At 45.6% G+C, this 21,032-nt stretch overlaps 1 protein-coding gene across 1 annotated transcript in view; it reads left to right on the plus strand.

The window, feature by feature from the left end:
• Window positions 1-21,032, plus strand: part of PPM1G (protein phosphatase, Mg2+/Mn2+ dependent 1G) — a 130,202-nt gene that overhangs the window by 18,118 nt on the left and 91,052 nt on the right. The window contains exon 2 of the mRNA XM_029596345.1: window positions 13,576-13,645. Within this exon, the coding sequence (XP_029452205.1) occupies window positions 13,576-13,645 (70 nt within the window). The remainder of the gene's footprint in view (window positions 1-13,575; window positions 13,646-21,032) is intronic.

Below are 21,032 nucleotides of genomic sequence, written 5' to 3' on the forward strand. Positions count from 1 at the left end.
TTTATCACAGACTGAGAGTCGATCCAAGCGTGGGAAACCACGCGCAGCCTCAGAGAAAGCTCTGATGTCGCTTTTGGAAGCTCCGCCTCCCAGACCTGATTGACAGTTCCCATGACAGCATGGCTAATTCATCCTGCTATCTACGGAAACACCGTTTACGGTAAGCAAACTTGCTTTTACAGGATAATGCAATAAACAAATGATTACACTCCCTATCAGCTCCCACAAAATAAATGTATTCTCTTAGCCCCACTACTAAGCTTAAATCTAGCTACAGCCAGCTGATGTCGGTAACAAAAAGAGAACCCACAGCCAAGCAAAGGGGAATAGCTTAAGAAGAAAAAAAAAAGCCAAACACTAAATATAGAGAAGCTTAATTACAATATATCTTCCCCCTCAAGCATCTGATCCAGTCAGAGATAATTTTGTTAGTGCGAGAAAAAACACCATCCTCTTCCCAGTGTGAGGATCCGTTGCAGAGTGCTCCTGGCCTGCAGGTGGTGCTGTAAGCCACTGGAACTGTTATGACTAGTCCTCCCAGCTCTGTGCTCCTTGCTTTCCCTCGGTGGCCATCTTGTTCCCTGTATAGGCCTGTACTTATACTAAAGCAGTCAGTTGCCATAGCTTGGTCCCACCTTCTGGTCCTTGTACTCTGGCTCTGCTTCTGATTCCAGACGACTTCAAGTGTTTTAGTTTCTACATCCAGTGCTCCTGTGTCCAGCTTCTTGTCCATGTTGGGGATAACCCTGTTTCTCATACCTCGTTGGCCACCTACAACGAAAGAGCTCAACTCGAAGGAAAGGTGGCTTGCCTAGGCGGAAGTCCATCTACCAATGGTGGCCACTATTAGACTCTCTTGGGACTACTTCTCTCAGTTCTGGGGCAACCTACAGATCACAAATGCACCCAGCTGCTTACATAGGGGCAACCCTCCTTGGTGTACCCCTTTGGGAGAGACCCACCTCTCACAGCTGGCCTTCTCTTGTGGAAGACCTGCAGTGACGAGGCCAGGTCCAAGGCTTATCGGGCAGTAGTGTGATCCTCTGGTAAAACATCTCCAGCAGTTCTTTCCTTGAAGGGTCAGATGACAGAGCTTAATCCTTCCCCCTCCTGGATGAAATAGTGGCTCCCTTGATATTTCTCCCTCTTCTAAGCTGCCTTTTATGGCCTAGTGAATTTTATGCAGGAAAATCGGTATAAAAAAAAAACTTAAAAAACTTAAAATAAATAGTGAGGTCAATTGGGGGGAACCATGACTCACTGGGCAGCAGAGTATTCCTCTGGTAAAACATCTCCTGCAGTCTTCCTTGGAGAGCCAGTTGGCAGAACTTCCCCTAGATAATCTGCTTTTCACAGCAAACTTAATTTCCTTAGCCTTGATGCAGTGATTTCAAATGTGAAGTAGTCATTGCTGCACATTAGGCCCATGGAATTGCAGGAAAGGCTATAATATTTGCCATTGTCCTCTGGGCTTACACTCTTTAGGGTTAACATGCTTTGGATTTTAACAATAGTGGTAGGATTCTTAAAGGCATCTACACTTTCTATCCACTTTATGGTGAAGGATTCATTCACTATATTAGCCTCCTTTGCAGTCATGTTCCCAATGTCTTATTTCCAATCTACATGTGTTAATTAATGGTTGCTCCCTTTCTTGAAGTAGCACTCTGTATTGGTGATAGAAATGATGTTCTGCAGCCACTCAAACTCAATTATGAGCAGGGTATTTCACCTCGCAGCACCGGTTGGTGGCACGTCCTTTCAAAGCATCTTGAGAACATGGCTCCACAATAAAGAGGCTTGTGCTCTGTCAGCGGAACCGCCTGGAGGAGGAGGAGCAGCAGCAGTTGACTAGGACCTCTTCACTCTTCCCCCTGACCTAGTTTTTCCATTATTGCTGCTCTATATCTGTAGCCTCACTCCATCCTATCAGAACCAGGCATGCAATCACTCTCCATGATCCTCTACTACACCCTTTGGTATATAGTAATGAGTGAGGCAAAGACTAGGCAGATGTGTGCATGGAGACAAGATATGGTCTGGCCAATGGCTTTACATTATATTGTTTTAACCTGAGGGAAGGAAGGTAGGAACCTGTTGAGAGATTCATGAGGAAGAGGTAGAATAAGATAATATCTCTGCAATATATGGGACCCTTGAGCTCAAAGGATCCCATACTGAAATGGGTTGTACTTCTTATTTGATTAGTTTAGAAGTGCTTTTTTTTTTTTTTTTCTGTAAATGCATACAGGGATGGAGCAATCCCTCCATGCCCTAACCCCGACAACTTTTACCACTGACACACAACAGGTCCTTACACTAAGACTGAAACTTTGAAACAACTGCACACCTGCACGTGTATGTGTGCATATGCTGGCACATGCGAAAGGAAACAGCAATTTTATAACATATGCACCTACACGCATGTATGGTATAAAAGATGTATACGCATACTTGTGAACACAGTTTGATATGGATGCGCGAAAATGCTTCTACAGCATAAGTGGAGGAATTTTATAAGGGACACTTGCCAACATAGGGAGTCTTCCCAGTTCGCCCAGTTAAGGGATAGGACTTTCCAACCTCCCTAGTCTGTTTCCCTTTCCCCCTGTTAGCCCCAGCCCTTTTAAAACCCTGCTGACTAGCCAGATTTTTTTTTTTTATTACTTATGTGAACATTCCATGTTAAAAGTCCTAAAACACCCACTTCCCACCCCATTTTTGGGCTTTCTCACTTGTTCGTGTACATAGGCGGCTTCTAAAATCTGCTCGGCATGCGCCGGCTGGACATACTCGCATATCTCCTGGTTTTGGTGCATGCCAGGCTTTTAAAATTCACCCCTAAGAGTTTACAATCTAAGGAAGTAATTTACTAAGGCTATTTTCCCATTATGTGTCTATGGGAAATATGCTTAGTAATGAGGTTCTAAATGGGTTCCTGAGATAACAGGAAGACAGTAATTTGATCTCGAACAGCTATTGTGTCTCATTGTTGATCATGATGCATCTCCTCCTACTTTGATGGTTAAATACAGCTGCTATGAGCTCTATGCATAACATAAAAAATAAATGTTATCTGTTCTAACATGAATTCAGGCCTTTCTTTTATCTAAGATCTAGGAGCTCTTTGCAGCTGGTGTACACATACTATCTTTTACCAACTGGGAAGTAATCATACATGTGGCACTCAATGCAAAAACTGGATTGCCTCCCTCTTGCTGCTGGACTACTAGCTGCATATTAATTTTGTAGATTTGTCATTGAGTTAAAATTTCTAAGGGAGTAGGGATGTATTGTGGTCTTTAAATATTTTTGTGTATGTTGTAATTCGCTGAGATTTGTGGATCAGCTGAATATAAATAAATCTGTTACCTGAGTAATAAAGTAGCAACAGATAAACAAAGAAGTCACCTCAAGATTCACTAAAGCTAGCCAACCCTTTTTCATGGTGAAGACTATCTGGACATCAAAGCAAGTGGAAATAGACACCGCTAAGTAGTTTTACCAGCAGAACTCTCACTATCCTTGTATAAGGCTCAGAGTGGTGAAAATTTCAAGAATAGCTAAAGACTTTTCAAAACAAATGCCAGTAGAAGGTCCTTTGAATTTTTCTGACCAAGGAGATTCTCAAAACAAGAACTGATTCAGAGGACAGATGTAAAATCTGGTGACCAAACATTAAGAAGAAAATGGAGCACATGTTGAATGTCACTTGACACACTATCCAGAACTATTCTGTGCTGGACGCCACATAGGAGTTGTAAAAGAAGCTGTGAACAGTAGCGAAGGAGATGAAGGCTTGTTGTCTGACACAGGATACCATCTGCACGTAGCCAAAGATCAGCAGCAGTGGTGTTCTCTCATGGAAGCCTTTTGTGATATCTGAGAAAAAAAGAGGACAGAATGAATTTATCTGTTTTTGCATTTTCTCCCCTCCCCCAGCTTGTCTTACAAACAGTTTGAAGACTGTAACTTATAACCACTTACCATAGTAAGGAGGCTATGGAGTGTTTGCTTCCAGTTTTGTCCTACTGATAGACCTTGCAATGGAAAGCATGCAGTAACATGTTCTGTACTACCATAGCTCACAATCCATTGGGGTTTGGTTTTTTTGCGTTTTTCCCATAAAACATGTTTGTATAACAGTTTTCAAAATGAGATTGCCGCAGCTTTAATGCCATAGATATTTATATATTTTATTAGGATTTATCTACCTTTCTGAATAAGGCATTTACCCAAGATGGGCTGCAACATATTAGAAAGCATGCTTTTGCATATTTTAAAATAAGTGACAGCATTTTTGTTATTCAGCTTAGTACTTTGGGTTTTCTTGGTTATGAATAACCATGATTGGGCTGCGTCACATGATCCACCTTTATCTTTCTGTGTTTAATGTATGGATTCAGACCTATAGTTTGGTAACGCCTGCAGTGCCATGTACATTGGTATGGCTCTTAATGTCTGTAGAGGGTTGCATTGGCCATTAGTCACATACAGAAAGGAGAGGAGCTCATTTGTCTTGCTATTGCTTTCAACGATAATGGCAGAAAGCAACAGGAAGGATTTTAGTTTAAGTAATACTTTAGGCTAGCTGCCCCAACTTGGCATAATTGACCTCCACCCATCACTCATATAGTGCTACAATATAGTACTATACAAACTTCTGAGGTAATTTGGACTCCTCAATGTGACATTATTCTCTACATAACTTTGAGGTTTTCTTGTGAGAACGGTATATGCTGCTGCCTTTTCGACCCCCTACTGAACTATCATATCTCTCTAAGACAAGGTTTCCTAAACCTGCCTTGGGGACCCCACTGTCAGTTGAGTTTTCAGGATATCCACAATGTTAGATAACTTGTGATCCAGATTGGCCACCGTCTGAGTTGGAATGCTGGACACTACTGAATTTCGGTCTGACTTATAGGTACGTATCTTATGTATCTTAGTGCACATGCAAGAGAAATCTGCATGCTTTGTAGCCCCAGCATATACATTTTTATCTCATAGATATGTTCATTGGTGTAGGAGCTTAGGGCTCTCTGAGGTTAATGAGGATTTATTTCTTCATTTTTATTCAGGATGTAACGATGCTATTGGTCATACATGCTTTCTCCACTTTAACCCAGTTTCCTTTAGGGAAACTGGTTATATAAGATCAGTCTCATTTCTTCCTTTTGTTCTCTTTCTTTTAAATAACTTTGTAAGCATTCAACCAATTTTATTTAAATATCTGCCATAGATAAGCGTGCCCGGTGACCCCCTGTTTTCACTTTTCATGTGCCTCTGACACTTAAAATCCCCATTTCTGTTCCTATAGGGAATTGGTCAGTTCAGTTGAAATCTTAGGGCGGTCAGAGTACATTGGGAAGTCATCGAGCATTTTGAAAGCTGCTATACCATTGATTAGTGCCTGGAGTCACCACCTGACTCCATTTTTAGCTTAATTTGCTTAATATTTCTGTCAACAGTAATTTGCATAATGAAATTTGTCATAACCATGTATAATTTTCTGTTGAGTGGAGGAGTGGCCTAGTGGTTAGTCTAGCAGGCTACGAACAAGGGTTCAAATCCCACTGCCACTGCTTGTGACCTTGAGCAAGTCACTTCACCCTTGATTGCCTCAGGTACAAACTAACAGGCTGATACTGTAAAATGTGCTCAGCTAAGTGCACGGTTTTACCCAAAGTTGAACGTGCATTTTCGATGTGCGTCCACTACCCTTATACAGTAAAGGATTTAGTGCGTCCCCTCTCCCCCCCCCCCCCCCGCCGAAACAAATAGTGCTCATCACATGCAAATACATGTTGACAAGACTATTAGTTATTCACCCGAGATGCTGAAAAAAAAATGTGCGGCCAATCCGCACATTTTACGCTCAGAAATTAACACCTGCCCGAGGGTAGATGTTAATTTCTGAGCAGCCCGAAAAAGTGTACAGAAAAGCTGAAAATACTGCTTTTCTGTACACCCTCCAACTTAATATCCTATTGATATTAAGTCGGAGGAACCAAATGTAAAAAGAAATGTGCTAGCGGGTCAGGTTAGGAAAATGGACTCTCAATTTTACTGTTGTCCATTTTCCTAACCTTTGCTTCTAAAATTGAGCGTCTGTTTTCTGAACCCACTGACAGCCACCTCTCCTGGGTTTCCACTGCTAGGGAGGCACTAGGGACACACTATTGTCTCTAGCACCTCATTTTTAGCGCGATCCCTCATTTAAATACAGGATCACATGCTGGGCGCATGTTGGGAGATCGGGCACTCAATATGGAGTGCCTGTTTTCCCACGGACCTTACAGAATTGGCCTGTTAGATTTTGAGCCTTCTGGGGACAGGGAAATACCTACTGTAACTGAATGTAATCCACTTTGAAGTGCTGAAAAGCAGAATATATAAATCAAATAAAAATAAATTTTCTGTACCAAAGAAAAACTAGATATGAAGTGTTCACATACTTTAATTATTTTTTTATTTAAAAAATTATGCAATGTATACTGCCTTCCTTCCCAAAAAGGTGACCCAAAATAGTTTACATAAAAAGGCCTAAATATAACCTATACACCAGCAGGAAGTATGTTGAATTAAAATGCTGATTTAAGAATTGATATCTAGAATATATTGAAGCAAGTGCTGCTAGTTTCAAACTAGCTGTTATGATTTGGAAATGGTAAGGGTGTGTAGCAAAGATAAAAGGATAAGAATTATCTGATGGTGAATTTCCAGCTGTACAAGTTGCAACTAGCAGGTTTTCACAAATTTGATGCTTTGTTTTGGTTAATAAGCAAGTGGGATAGTGGATTGTTTTTCCCAAAGTGTACCTGTCTAGAAAAGAAGCTTGCAAGACATATTCATAAATGAGCATTACTGCACCTGACTTGTTGATATCAGTTTTTAGTATGTTTCAGATAAAGTCTGAGAGAGATGTATATGCAGTGTTCGATATTTTCAGTAGGCTAAATTCTAGGCCCCTTATTGGCTTTCACCCCCAAATTGGATCCTTATCAGTCCACTTGGAGGAAAATTATGTCTCTGGACACACAGATTCAGTGAATTAGGACTAGACAAATCCAGGTCACCAGGCTGTGGTGCCCAAGACTTGCCACATACACCAGCCAGCAGAAAGATAGTGAAGCAACCTACCCTTCTTCCCATTGTTTACTGCTACCATTCAAAACTTTGCATTTTAAATAGTGTATTAGGCCATACATTCAGATTGCAAGCCTTTGAAAAGCAACAGCAGATAGGATAGCAGTATCATTGCTCTCGTCTGACTGGGGGAAAAGCATCAGGGCAGTGGAGGAGGGAAGGATGACAGAGGAGGGGAAAGATGTATATTTCTGTAATTTTTCCCTTTGGTTATATAGACTTAGAAATACAATGTTAGTGAAAGAAAGACATAAGGTTTCTTTGCCCTAAACAATAACATAGTTACTTGGCTGAAGGGCAGCTCGCATCAGAAAGATTTGTAGAAAATCCTGTGAAATGTTATAATGTGCACTGTTCTTAAAGATTAGGAAATAAAGTAGGTTCAGCCTAGTTTTTCCTGTCGATAAGCAGGCTGAATTAGCCATACTGTCTGGGGACGTTCTCCGGCGGCCCTTGGTGGAGCTTCTCTCAAAGATCACAAAGCTTTGACTCTGTGCGTCTGTGTGGGTCTTCCCACGTGATTGCCATTTCTCCTTAGTCTTTTCTTCTGCATTGCTAGCTGCACAGATGGGCATAACTACTGTTATATCTGCCTGGGCCCTGAACATGACCAGTCCACCTGCAGGGATTGCGTTCGGATGTCGCCCAGGGCCCAAAGACAAAGGGCTCAGAAGATAGCAAGATTGAGAGAAGAGGGGACAGGCTTACATGCCCTGGCTATCTTCTCACTCATCCCAGGGGCCGAAGGTGCATCGAGCTGAGCAGACAAGGAGAGCCTCCTTCCTGGGCCCACCTGGCGGGAAACCAGGGTAGAACCATGTGGGACATGCTTCCACAGTTGCTTGAGCTCTCCCAGTCCTCAAAGAAACAGGTGTTGGGGGATACATCGGTAAAACCGTGCCCAAAACAGCATCTCCAGCCGTCAGCAGTGTCGAAATCCACGGACTAGCACAGGTGTCGAAGCAGGGCAAGCTCGACACAAGGGTGACTCGGTGCTTGTGTCGAAGAGGGAGCTGCACGACATAGGGATGTGTTGCAGAGCCACGACGCACTGAAGCGTAGCTCACAAGCGCCACTCACATCAACGCAGATGCTTCCCAAGAGGAATACTGCACATGACCACGCAACAAAGTGTCCATGACACACGATGCAGATGGGCTGTGCATGGGAACCATTGCAGGAAGAGAGGGTGCAGAAACACAAACCTCCCAAGAAGCAAGCTTCCCACAAGGGAAAACTGGAGAATGATCCTCAGTGTTCTCACCGGAGGAGCTCTTGGAGTTGTTTTTTGGATGTTGAGCTGCTCTCAGATGCCCATCCCAAAGAGTCTATTCGGATATGTCTTCTGTATCAGAGGAATAGGCACTCGCTTTAATTACAAGTGCGCCTGGCAAAGAGACTCGCTGTCGCCCAGGGACGAAAATCCAACTGAGTGCGGTAGGGGACCTGATTCTACCATACTCTTAGCTGCAGTGCCTCCTCCAACCAGAAGGGCTGAGTCCATCCTGGACAAAGGGGCAGGAAGGAATCAAACCCATCGCCCAGAAAAAGAGGCAGCAGATCCCTAGAGAGCAGTAGCTTCACAAGCGATGTCTCAAATCTCTGCAATTCTGAGCAATTTTTTAATGGCCCTTTAGAGTGGCAAGCAAGGGCAACTGAAGAATTCTCCCCTGCAAGGGACTGCCCCCCCCCCCCCCCCCATGGGGGGATTATAGCCCACAGGATGAGATGATGGACCCCCATCCACAGTTCTCCCCACAATCGGACTTGCAGCCCAGGGGACTCTTCCAACTTCACTGGGTTCCTCCACAGGAATCCCGCCAGAGGAATCACCAGAATAGTCTTCCCCCCCGCCAGAGGATCCGTCTTACTCTAAATTTATTGAGAAGGTGGGACATTTTTGAAGATCGAAACCAAAAAGGTGCCAGACTCAAGATCGTAAGCGGACTATCTCTAGCTGGATTACTTAATGTATACTCTTCTGCTGTGACAAACGGCAGTCCAAGTTACCTTCGCTTCCCACCGCTCATCAAACCTGGGCGGTGGCAGCTTCCTTGGCTCACTTGAAACACGTTCCACCCCTGGACATTTGTAAAGCCGCCACGTGGGCATCTCTTAACATTCACTTCCCATTACTTGCCCTCCCAAGCAGTCCTGGATGCGGTAATGGACAAGACATGGGAATCCCCCTTCTTGGGACCAGCAATGTCCAGGAAAACTGATCTTAAGTTCCGGAAGTCCATATACTACGGAACAGTGCAACTGCCACATGCTTCCATAGTTGTAGAATCAGCCATGAAGAAGTCTAAAAATTCGAGGCTACACTTGAATACTCCTCCTGGTAGAGACAACCGTTACTTGAATGAGTTCGGACGGAAAGCCTTCCGAGCGGCGATGTTGAATGCCAAGATCTAACACCAATTCTTCATCATTCAATATTTGTGCAAGTTTCTACAGTCCCTCAAACCTCACATCACGGCTGGCACGTCAGACAGTGTGTTGCCGCAGCCCTTCACGGATCTGGATTGTGCCACCTCCTTTGGACTGTGTACGAGGCATTTGAAACATCAGCCCGCGCATCAGTGGTGTCCATTGCAGCCTGGAGAATAGCCTGGCTGCAGGCCAGTGCCATACGTGAGGATATCCACGAGAATTTGGCAGATCTGCCGTGTAAGAGAGACAACCTGTTTGGGGACAAGCTGCGGGAGACTGTATACCAGCTTAAGGAGCAGAACGTGACAGTCTTATCCTTAGCTTCCCTGACGTAAGTCCTCTGCCAGGAAGTATTATTCAACCTACAAAAAGTCATATTACCAAAGATGCCCTTTCAGGATGTACACAGCATACCATCCACCGGCATACCAGAAGTCGCAGCCCAGGAATAGACCAAGGGGCCAAAGTCAACAGAGGCAACAGCAAGGCACCAACCTGAATCTGCAACATGGTTTTTGAGGAGGGCCCGGCCACAACTACTAGAGGACAGAATATCCAAGTTTTACGACTCTTGGGAAGCAATCACAACGGACTATTGGCTATTGAGCATCATTCATGAGGGATACAGATTGAATTTCAAACAGAATCTTTGTCTCCCGCGCCTGGTTCCTTCAACACAAGACTGTATGCAAGCGCAACTATTACAAATGGAAGTGGACGCACTATTTCAACAGGCAAGCCAAGTGGTGCCTTCACACCGGCGCAACAAGGCGTACTATTCCCAATACTTCCTCATTCCAAAAAAATCTGGAGGACTCTGCCCAATTTTGGGTTTGTGAGCCCTCAAATTCATTCAAAAGGAGAAGATGACATCCCTCAAATCCATTCCGCCTTTTCTGCAACCCAACGATTGAATGTGCTCGCTGGATCTCAAAGATGCTTACTTCCACATACCAATGCACCGTTCTTCATGGCACTACTTGTGTTTCTAGGTCAATGCACGTCATTACTATTACAAAATTCTTCCCTTTGGACTCTCGTCCGCCCTGAGAATTTTCCCAAAATGTTCAGCGGTAGCAGTGGCCCACCCGAGAAGGAAGGGGCTTCAACTGTTCCCTTATCTGGATGATTGGCTTCTGGTGGCATTAGAGGTGATTACTCTTCAAACATATTTGATGGACACGATAAATTGCTTAGAAGGTCTAGGGTTCATAATAAAATACAAGAAATTCGGCCTTTAACAGACACAAACTCTACAGTTCATAGGAGCCAGTATAAGCACCATCATGGGGAAAGCTTTCCTGCTGGGGGACAGGGCTCAAACCTTTCGCACTCTAGCCACACAATTGAAGAATTGTGCACGCCGCTCTGCACATTAAATCTTAACCCTTCTGGGTCACATGGCAGCAGCGAGATATGTGGTGCCACACACTCAACTGCATATGCTTCGCCTATAGTGGGGGCTAAAGGCTCAATGGACCCAATTTATTCAACCATTATCCAAGATTGTGATACTGACCTGGGCTATTTCATGGTGGCTGTCCCTGCCAATCCTTACTATGGGAGCCCCGTTCCGCAACCTGGTATACCAACTAGTTCTAACCAAAGATGCATCAACAAGAGGTTGGGGAGCTCATTTGAGGCACATAAAGACGCAAGGTCTGTGGACATCATTGGAGGGAAACCAACAAATAAACTTCCTACAGTTGAGAGCGATAAAGAATGCCCTCCACATGTTCCGTGACCTCCTTAGAGGAAGCGGCGTCATAATCCACACAGACAACAAAGTGGTCATGTTTTACATAAACAAGGAAGGAGGGTCAGGTTCTTGGATCCTATGCAAGGAAGTGATTCAGATCCTGGATTGGACAGACACGCTCAATCTCATTGCAAGTGACCTATCTCCCAGGGATTGTGAACACTGAAGCAGACAGACTCAGCAGGATGTTCCATCTGCACGAATGGCTCTCAACTAAGAGGTAGGAGATGATCTCTTTGCAGCATGGGGCCTCCATGCATGGACCTCTTTGATACACAACAGGAAAGTTTTTGAACATTCTGCTCTGTCTAGCCAAGCCGGGAGCAATTCGCCCAGGATGAGTTCCTCATCCTTTGGTCAGAGGGGACTCTACTATGTTTACCCACTGATACCGCTAACATCCTGAACGATCCAGAAAAACATTGCAGACTTTGCGGACCTGATCCTCATTGCTCCAGCATGGCCAAGTCAACCTTTGTATGCCTATTTAGTTCGACTATCCATCACTCCTCCTCTCTCGTTGGGCAAACAGTGTGGATCTGCTGGCTCAGGAAGGGGGGCATACTGCTACACCCATGCACGCCTCACTTTATCTCACTGCAGAGATTGAAAGAGTTTTAAACCACCTTCAGTTGTCGGCAGGAGTCCAAGACATTTTAGTGTCTGCTAAATTTTCCTTGTGGAAACTTTCCTATCAAGGCAAATGGCAGAGTTATACAGCTTGGTGTGCTGAGTAGGGAAATGGACCCATTGTCCTGTTCACCAGAAGCTCTACTGGAATACTATCATATACTCCTACCAAGCAGGGTTGGCAACAGCATCAGTCAGGGGCCTTGTGAGCACTATAGCGGCATATCATTCAATAGTCTTCCCTTTTCAAACCATCCTCTGGTGTCACGCTTCATGAAGGGTATCTTGAAACTGAAGCCACCCGATTCAGAACATCCAGTTCCTTGTGACATAAATCTGGTTTTGGAGCAGCTCATGCTCCCACCCTTTGAACCCATGGATACTACACATATGAAATATCTCACTTGGAAAGTAGTATTTCTGGTGGCCCTGACTTCAGCAAGATGAGTCGGTGAGCTACAGGCCCTGGTTCTCTACCCTCCATATTTACAGTTCCACCATGACAAGGTTGCCTTGAGAATTCATCCCACCTTCTCACTAAAGATAATTTCGGCTTTCCATTTGAGTCAAACCATCACATTACCTATCTTTTTCCTGAAGACACAAAAATGACAAGAGACTTTCTCACCTTAGACTGCAAAAGAGAGCTGGCTTACTACAAGCGAAGGACACAGTCAGAGAGTAGAACTTCTCAATTTTTTGTGTATTTCAACACATTTGCACCAGGGCTTCTGGTTGCAGAGAAGACCATGTTAAATTGGTTATCCCAAGCATTCACTTTTGTTACTCCAGGTGCATGACACAACTTTTGAACCCAGTCAAGGTGCAATAAGTAAGAGCAGTAGCAACTTCAATTGCATGTCTCCATGAGGTACCATTGCTGAATATTTGCAAAGCAGCTATGTGGTCATCGCTGCATACTTTCACTTTACTCTACTGTCTGGACCAACAGACATCTTTGGATGTAGTTCTGGGTTCAGCAGTATTGAAGTACTCGATGAGAAAACAAGGCTGTCCACGAGCATTGCGAATTGCGCACACAAGATCAACTACTTCTCTAAGGGATAGACACTCCCCCACTATGTCAACATAGACCAGTGTGTGGAACTCACCCCTGAGCTGGGGACTCCAACAGCATGGCTAATTCAGCCTCCTTATTAACGGGGAAAAAAGCAAGCTTGCTTACCATAAACGGTGATTTCCGTAGATAGCAGTATGAGTTAGCCATGTTAACCTGCCCACCTCCCTGGACAGCTTCTTCACTCCCGCTGCGCTAGATAAGCTATGTTACAGACTGAGAAGAAATGGTGATCATGCGGGAAGAACTGCGCAGGCGCACAGTCAAAGCCCTGTGATCTTTGTGAGAAGCTCCACCCAGGGCCACTGGAGGATGTACCCAGACAGCATGGCTAATTCATCCTGCTATCTACGGAAAACACAGTTTACGGTAAGCAAACTTGCTTTTACTAGTATATATGTTGGGGTTTTTAAAAATGTTTTTTGCATTTTATAAATATTTTATTCCCTCAAGATTATTGAATCTTTATTGGTGTCCATGTAAGTCTGGGGATTTTGTTGAATATTTGTCCCTTTCTCTATTCCAGGATGCCCATAACTGCATTCCAGAACTGGACAGTGAGACAGCCATGTTTTCAGTATATGATGGCCATGGAGGTATTTATTTCAATGTGTACTTTCAGACCTATTTAATTTCACCAATGCATACTTGTTAGCTGGGTTCCACAGACTGAGTCCCAGCTTTACTCTGCAGCTGAATGTTGGTGCTGTAGGTTGGGATGACAGCGTTGCTGAGGGTAGTAGGAATCATTCTGGTCTTCTAGATATGCCAGATGAAGAATGGATGTGAACTTATCCATGAAATATGATTTGCCAATGAGGTCATTAATGGGAAAATGACCTACGTCCCAAAATGCTGAGTTTCCACTAATGAACAAATTTATCATTTTGTATTTGTTTTGATACCTTGGAGTGAAAAAATATTTATAAAGCTTAGGTACCAGCTAATAATTTTTAGGAACTAGGGTTTTGGGTGTTGGGGTTGCTGTTTGTATTTTTTGACTATTTTGCATTTAGTTTTATCTTTTTGTTCTTGTTTTACTTTTCCTTATTTTTCTTTTGTACCTTTCTTTGTCCTTCCCTTTCAGGGACTCCGCCTAATTCCAAGACCCACTCTTCCCAATTTCTTTCTGTCCCTCCAGTGACTTTCATTTTTCCACCACCGGCAACCACTGCAACTCCCCAGCCCTGCTAGCAGCAGCTGCTGGAACTTTCTCTTCCTGCCCAGATCCTGTCAGCTACCACAACTTCCTCTCCCTGGAATCTCTTCAGTCAGTTGCTGGGGCAGCTTGGCACTCAGAATCTTTCCAGCCCTGTGATGCCACTTAAATGCAGGCGACATAAGCTTATAGCATCCTCAACTGTTTGTTTAGTAGTTTGATTTATATTCTTCTGTAATGTATAGATAACTCAAAATTGTATTGTGGAGACCTAATCAAAATTGAAATAGAGAAAAATCTTTCAATTATCCTTGAATGCTTATGATAGATGTAGTGACTCAAATTACATACATGCCTATGGGGGTACATACAGTACCTGAATGTAAACAGATGTGATATCTCAGATCGAATGTCTGTATATAAAAAGAAATAAAGAAATATTTATCCAGGCCAGGCAATGCAGTTTTCATAAACTTTTTTTTTATTCTGTAATATTTGCCTCGCCTGTATATAGAAACATAATACTGATGGCATATGAGGACTCCATCTAGTCCTCCCAGTTTGCTTTGTGGTGCAATACTGTATACCCCTCTTGATCTCAGGCTTTATTTGCTTGGGTATTTATCCCGTCCTTACAAAACAGCTCAGGGCAAGTTACTATAAAAGCAAAAAACATTTCAGCTGGCAAACAATGAACACAACATACATTAAAAACAGTAATGCAATACTAGATCTCTAAGTCTTTACTTCTTAGCAACTAGATACTCTGTCCATCCAAAGCTTTCTTTTATACTGTCTTCACTTCCATATATCTAGTACCCTTGCTGTCAAAAAATGTTTTATGTATGTTACCTCTGCGTTTACCCCCTTTAGCTACATGTCCTTGTTCATCAAATTATAGGAGAGAACTTGAACTCTTGAATTTTTTTTTAATGAGTTTCTTACCTCCATTCAGTGCTCCTTCAACATCCAGCATTAACTGACCTGATGATCTTGGATGCAACAGGCAATTTTAAAATATGAAGGGCAGGAGGATATACAGAAAGGAAAATAAATATTCCCTGTACGTACCAGGATCAGACTGCTGGGTTATGCCTCCTCTCCAGCAGATGGAGTCAGAGAGAAACTGAAAAGCACCTCCCACATAACCTGGGGTGCCACCTGCGATCCCTCAGTATCTTCTCTGACTCCAGCAGATTGAGAGGCATAACCTGCGGTCCTGATCTTAAAATTTCTGGGGCCTTGTCCCACCAGGTTTGGTTTAAAAAAAAAAAAAAAAAGAAAACTTTAAATTGGACAGAACCTTTTGACTGGATCATTTAAAAAAATTAAAAAATTATTAAAATCTGATTACCTTTTAACTTTTTTCAGAGCAGCCAGACAGTGGCAGGCAAGGCAGGGCATTGCTCTATAGCCAGTACCCAGAGACTTTCACGGCCCTAGCCCAGTGAGAAGAGGGGGAGGATTTACTGGTGGGCTGGTCACTCTCCCCCTCCCTCAGAGAGGTGTTATTTCCTCTGAGTTTTCCCCCAGCACCGTCCTTCTGTGGGCTGAGTTCTTAAAAAAAAAAAACCAAAAAAAAAACCCAAACAGAAAAAGAACAAGAAATAGTGTTTTGTGCTAACAAATTCTTTAATTTAATTTTTTCCTACTTCAGCCGCGCCTGCCGACACTCTCCTGGGCCTCCGGAGGGGGTGGACCTTCCACCCGGCTGCCAATCATGCCTAGGGGGGCGGCGTGTCATTCCTGTGGAGAGCCGGGGCTCCGGCTCTCCCGCGAAGGCCTCTGCTCCCGGTGTCTCCCCGGGGGCGAGGGGCCTTCGCAGCGGCCCGATTCGGCGCGGGGGCGGCCAATACACGGCGCAGGAAGTCACGTGGCGCGCACGAGGCTAAAGGGCAGAGGCCTGGCCCACTCCCGTTTCGTGCAGGAGCGGCGGCTATTTTGTCGGCCTCGGAGGGGGACACTGATGATTCTGAGGAGGCAGAGGATCTCCCTCCTCCACTGTCCCCGCCGCATAGACTGCACAAATTACTGACAGACACAGCTCCTCGTCCGTTTCCTCCCCCGGGGGGGCCCTTAAAGAGACGGCATCCTTTTTCTTCAAAATTTATATTATTGATTCATAAGGCATATATGGAGGCGGAGACTGGGATACCCAGTCTCCCAGCCCAATTAAGATCCCGAGGGTCTCCAGGGGTCAGGATAAAGGTGGATTCCTGCTTTCCTACTACTTCCCCGGGGGATAGGTTGCCTGACCTGGTGGATCCAGGCTTACAGGAATCTTCAGCTCACGATATGGGTGACAAGGGGGACAGTGCCACCCAAGTAGAGGGGGATGACCCCCAAGTCCTCCATCTGTTCAGACAGGACCCCTTGATTTTACACGTGCTCCAGGAACTGGAGCTTCCTCTGTCCCAAGATTCATCAGATTTGTCTATGGGGGACTTGGCTTTAGCGGGGCTTCGCGCTCCGCCGCAGACTTTCTTTCCACCCGAAGCTTTCACAGATTGTGTGTCCCGTGAGTGGGAGACCCCGGAGGCCTCTTTGAGGGTTACTAGAGCCATGGAAAAATTATATCCTCTTCCTATCTATTCGCTTGACCTCCTTAAAGTCCCGAAGGTGGACTCAGCGTTCATGGCCATAGCCAAGCATGCTACTATTCCGGTGACTGGCGGCACAGCACTTAAGGACCTTCAGGATAGGAAATAGAAGGTGTTGCTCAAGCGCATTTTTGAGGTATCTGCCTTAGGGATATGGGCTGCGGTATGCAGCAGCCTGATGCAGAGGGCTTTGCTGTGTTGGGTGCAACAGATGTTGACAGCCCAGGACCTTCCCCCAGGGGAGGCGGAACAGGCGGCCCGTATGGAATCAGCAGTCGCTTATACGGCGGGTGCTCTCTATGACCTTTTGAGTACTGCAGCACGCACTGTGTCCTCAGCGGTGTCCGCACGGCGTCTGTTGTGGCTCCGGAACTGTTCCGTGGACGCCTCGTCAAAATCTCAACTGGGGTCTTTCCTTTTTCGGGGTAAGTTATTGTTTGGGGATAAGCTGGAGCAGCTCATAAAGGCCTTGGGTGACAACAAGGTTTATAAGCTGCCGGAGGACAAGCCCAGGACGGCCCGCTCTCAGGGTAGCTATTTGGGGCTGTTAGAGGACAGTGTCGTTTTCAGCATGGTCGGGGTGCATCGAGCTATAACTCTAGGCAACAGGCTTCTAGAGCCCAGGCATGGTCTTATTCCTTTCGGGGCAGACTGCCTCAGTGTGCCAGAACCCATGCATTCGCTCCCAACAACAAGCCAGCTCAATGAAGGGACGCCGACCCATTCCTCCCTCCCGAAGATCAGGGGTCGGCTGTCCCTGTTTCTAGAGGAATGGGTCAAGATTACATCGGATCAGTGGGTCCTAGATATTATAAGTCACGGTTACGTTTTGGATTTTGCTCGTCCCCTCCGGGATCTTTTTCTGGTGTCCCTTTGCGGACCACCACAGAAACAGCAGGTGGTCCTACAGACCCTAGCTCTTTTGAAGGCTCTGGGAGCCGTAGTGCCAGTTTCTCAATCAGAACGCCGGACTGGTTGTTACTCCATCTTTCGTGGTGCCCAAAAAGGACGGAACCTTCCGACCAATTTTGGATCTCAAACAAGTCGTCAAGGCTTTGAGGGTACCTCGTTTTCATATGGAAACGTTAAGATCGGTTAGAACTTTTCAGTTTGGAGAAGAGACGGCTGAGGGGGGATATGATAGAGATGTTTAAAATTATGAGAGGTCTAGAACGGGTAGATGTGAATCTGTTATTTACTCTTTTGGATAATAGACTAGGGGGCACTCCATGAAGTTAGCATGGGGCACATTTAAAACTAATCGGAGAAAGTTCTTTTTTACTCAACGCACAATTAAACTCTGGAATTTGTTGCCAGAGGATGTGGTTAGTGCAGTTGGTATAGCGATGTTTAAAAAAATAATTGGATAAGTTCTTGGAGGAGAAGTCCATTACCTGCTATTAAGTTCACTTATAGCCACTGCCATTAGCAATGGTAACATGGAATAGACTTAGTTTTTGGGTACTTGCCATGTTCTTATGGCCTGGATTGGCCACTGTTGGAAACGGGATGCTGGGCTTGATGGACCCTTGGTCTGACCCAGTATGGCATTTTCTTATGGTCATTGCGGCGGTCCACAAAGGAGATTTTTTGGCTTCTTTGGATCTGACGGAGGCTTATCTCCACATCGGAATCCAAGAGCACCATCAGCGGTTTTTGAGGTTCACGAACCTGGACCAACACTACCAGTTTTGTGCCCTACCGATTGGACTGGCGACTGCTCCCCGCATGTTCACCAAGGTGCTGGTGGTGGTGGCTGCGAGCTTGAGACGAGAAGGGATCCTAGTCCATCCCTATTTGGACGTCTGGCTCATTCGGGCGAAGTCGGAAGAACTCTGCAAGGCGGCGGTTCGTGCGGTTGTATGTCGTCTAAAGTCCTTGGGCTGGGTGGTCAATTATTCAAAGAGTCAATTGATCTCAACCCAGGTGATAGAATTTTTGGGGGGCTCAATTCGATACGTTGGTAGGCAAGGTATCGCTGCCAATCGCGCCCAAGGACCGGTTGATGTCTCAGGTGCGGCGGCTGTTGTATCTCCCCTCCCCTTTGGTGTGGGATTATTTGCAGGTTCTTGGGTTTATGGCTTCTAGCCTGGAACTAGTTCCTTGGGCCTTCGTGCATCTGAGACCTTTTCAGAGAGCTTTGCTGTCTCGTTTGGGACCCCAAATCAGAGGAGTACCAGATTCCCTTGCTGCTGCTCGAGCCTGCCAGATCTAGTCTGGACTGGTGGCTCAATCCGGTTCACTTGCTGCAGGGGATGAACCTCGAGAGTCCCCAGTGGGTAGTTGTAACAACTGATGCCAGTCTCTCCGGCTGGGGGGCAGTGTGCCGGTCGAGGTTGGCTCAAGGTCTTTGGACTCCGTTGCAAACAAAGTGGTCTATCAACAGGTTGGAGACCAGGGCAGTCAGACTAGCTCTACAGCGCTTTTTACCAATGTTATGCTACAAAGCGGTGCGGATTCTGTCCGACAATGTGACCACGGTGGCCTACATAAACCAACAAGGAGGGCACCAGAAGTCATCTCGTGTCCGAGGCCGACAAACTGATGAGCTGGGCAGAACTTCACCTGGACAGGATTGCAACGTCTCACATAGCAGGAGTAGACAATGTTCAGGCGGACTTCCTCAGTCAGCAGCAATTGGATCCCGGGGAATGGGAGCTGTCGGAGGAAGCGATGCGAATGATTTTGAGATGTTGGGGAGTTCCCCGCCTAGACCTGATGGTGACTCGTCTGAATGCAAAGGCAGCTCGTTTCTTCAGTTGACGGCGAGACCACGGGTCCGAAGGAATGGATGCTCTGGTCCTCCCTTGACCGCCGCACATTCTTCTCTGTGTTTCCTCCATGGCTGCTAATCGGAAAGATACTGCGGCACATAGTCTCATCTGGGTCCGGTGATTCTAGTGGCTCCCGAGTGGCCCCGAAGACCGTGGTTCGCCGATCTAGTCAACCTAGCGGTGGACGGTCCGATACGTTTCAGTCATCTGCACAACATTCTACGACAGGGTCCAGTATTTTTAGAGCAAGCCAGTCGATTCTGTCTAGCGGCCTGGCTTATGAAAGGAGGCGGTTGAGAAAGAAGGGGTACTCGGAGGCAGTTATTTCTACCCTTTTGTGTGCCAGGAAAACGTCTACTTCTATTACCTATGTTCAGGTATGGAAAGTCTTTGATTCTTGGTGTCCCGGGTTGATCTTGTCCCCGCAACGGGCCACTATTGTTCACATCTTGTCATTCTTGCAAGACGGCTTATGGAAGGGTTTGTCTTACAGTTCGCTCAGAGTTCAGGTCTCTGCCTTGGGCAGCCTTCGTGGTAAGGTTGATGGTATGTCCATTGCGGCACACCCGGATGTGATCCGATTTTTGAAGGGGGCCAAGCACTTGAAACCGCCAGTACGAGCGGTCTGCCTGTCATGGAGTTTGAATTTAGTGCTTCGTTGCCTTTGCGGGCCTCCTTTTGAGCCCTTGAAGCGAGCGACACTTAAGGACTTGACACTCAAGGCCGTTTTTCTCGTAGCTATCTGTTCAGCTAGATGGGTTTCAGAGCTCCAAGCCTTGTCATGTCGAGACCTTTTTTGCGTATTTCTGATGCTGGTATTTCTCATCGCACAGTTCCCTCCTATTTGCCCAAGGTAGTCTCGATTTTTCATGTCAACCAGTCCATCGAGTTACCAGCTTTTTCTACTGAGGATAAGGATCTGAGGAGATTGGATGTCCGTAGGGTCCTCTTGCGATACTTGGAGGTTACTAATCTGTTTCGTTTGTCCGACCACCTCTTCGTTTTTTGGAGCGATCCTAAGAAAGGGGCTAAGGCTTTTAAAACTACTATCGCCCAATGGTTGAAAGATGCTATTGCTTCCGCATACATTTGTCATGGGCGCCCAGTGCCGGAAGGCCTTAAGGCGCATTCTCTTAGGTCTCAGGCAGCTTCATGGGCAGAAAGCCAGTGTGTCTCGCCACAAGAGATTTGTCGGGCGGCCATGTGGAAATCCTTGCATACGTTTGCTAAACACTACCGTTTGGATGTACGGGATCCGATGGTGGATTCCTTTGGCAGTAGTGTGCTTCACGTGGGACTCTCCAGGTCTCACCCCATTTAAGGCAGCTTGGGTACATTCCAGCAGTTTGGACTGGTCCTGATAAGTACAGGGAAAGGAAAATTAATTCTTACCTGTTAATTTTCATTCCTGTAGTACCAAGGATCAGTCCAGACGCCCGCCCATACACAG

The sequence above is a fragment of the Rhinatrema bivittatum genome, chromosome 3 (genome assembly GCF_901001135.1).
Source record: "Rhinatrema bivittatum chromosome 3, aRhiBiv1.1, whole genome shotgun sequence".
In the NCBI taxonomy this organism is placed as follows: Eukaryota; Metazoa; Chordata; class Amphibia; order Gymnophiona; family Rhinatrematidae; genus Rhinatrema; species Rhinatrema bivittatum.